The 1040-nt window shown below is 56.2% G+C and overlaps 1 protein-coding gene across 1 annotated transcript in view; it reads right to left on the reverse strand.

Moving 5' to 3' along the window:
• The window catches only part of EMH_0036400 (uncharacterized protein), a gene marked incomplete at both ends in the record, with an annotated part of 1946 nt that extends 1242 nt beyond the window's left edge, over positions 1-704 (reverse strand). The window contains one exon of the mRNA XM_013495086.1: positions 124-704. Coding sequence (XP_013350540.1) covers positions 124-704 — 581 coding nt within the window. The remainder of the gene's footprint in view (positions 1-123) is intronic.
• Between the last annotated feature and the right edge of the window lie 336 nt (positions 705-1040).

The raw sequence follows: 1040 nt of genomic DNA on the forward strand, positions 1-1040 counted from the left end.
GCAGCAACAGCAGCAGCAGCAACAACAACAGCATCAGCAGCAGCAGAAACAGCAACAGCATCAACAACAACAACAACAACAACAACAACAGCAGCAGCAGCAGCAGCAGCAGCAGCAGCTAACCCATAGATGGCGAGGAGAGGCAGCACCATGCCTACATGGTAGCCCAGGTGCAGCAGCTGCGAAGCAGCAGCAGCAGCAAGCTCTATCCCTAGCTGCAGATCAAAAGCAGCAGCAAGAAGCTGCTTAAGAGAAACAAAAAAATTTATAAACTGCTGCTGCTGCTGCTGCTGCTGCTGCTGCTGCTGCTGCTGTTGCTGCTGGGGTTGCTGCTGCTGCTGTTTTTGCTGCGGCGGTTGCTGCTCTTGATGCTGCTCGTGCTGGTGGGGCTGGTGCTGCTGGTCTTGCTGCTGCTGCTGCTGCTGTTGCTGCTGCTGCTGCTGCTTTTGTTGTTGGTGGTGTTTTTGCTGCTGCTGCTGCTGCTGCTGCTGCTGCTGCTGCTGCTGGAGTCCGTCAAGAGAAGGGAAAATTTCTTCTGGATGGGGGATCGAGACTTGCTGCTGCAGTTGCTGCTGCTGCTGCTGCTGCTGCTGCTGTTGTTGCTGCTGCTGCAGTTGCTGCTGCTGCTGCTGCTGCCTCGGCATTAGGTGTGGCTGTTCATGTGTGAACAAAGGGCGGGCCTGTTTGAAGAGCTGCTGCAGCATTTGCTGCTGCTGCTGCTGCTGCTGTTGCTGCTGCTGCTGCTGCTGCTGCTGCTGCTGCGGCTCAGCAGTAGAAGGACACAGCAGCAGCAGCCGCAGCAAACGAGCGCCAGCTGCCAATACACCCCGTGACTTAAAGAAAAACGGAGCCTTGCGGTGCTGTGCATTGATCTGCAGCAGCAACAGCAGCAGCAGCAGCAGCAGGAACAGCAGCAGGAACAGCAGCAGCAGCAGCAGGGGCAGCAGCAGCAGCAGGGGCAGCAGCAGCAGCAGCAGCAGCGGCAACACAAAAAGAATTAGGTACAAGGATATAGATAAGAGCAGCAGAAACAGAAACAG

The sequence above is a fragment of the Eimeria mitis genome, genomic scaffold, assembly GCF_000499745.2.
Source record: "Eimeria mitis Houghton genomic scaffold, Emh_scaff1410, whole genome shotgun sequence".
Classification (NCBI taxonomy): Eukaryota; Apicomplexa; class Conoidasida; order Eucoccidiorida; family Eimeriidae; genus Eimeria; species Eimeria mitis.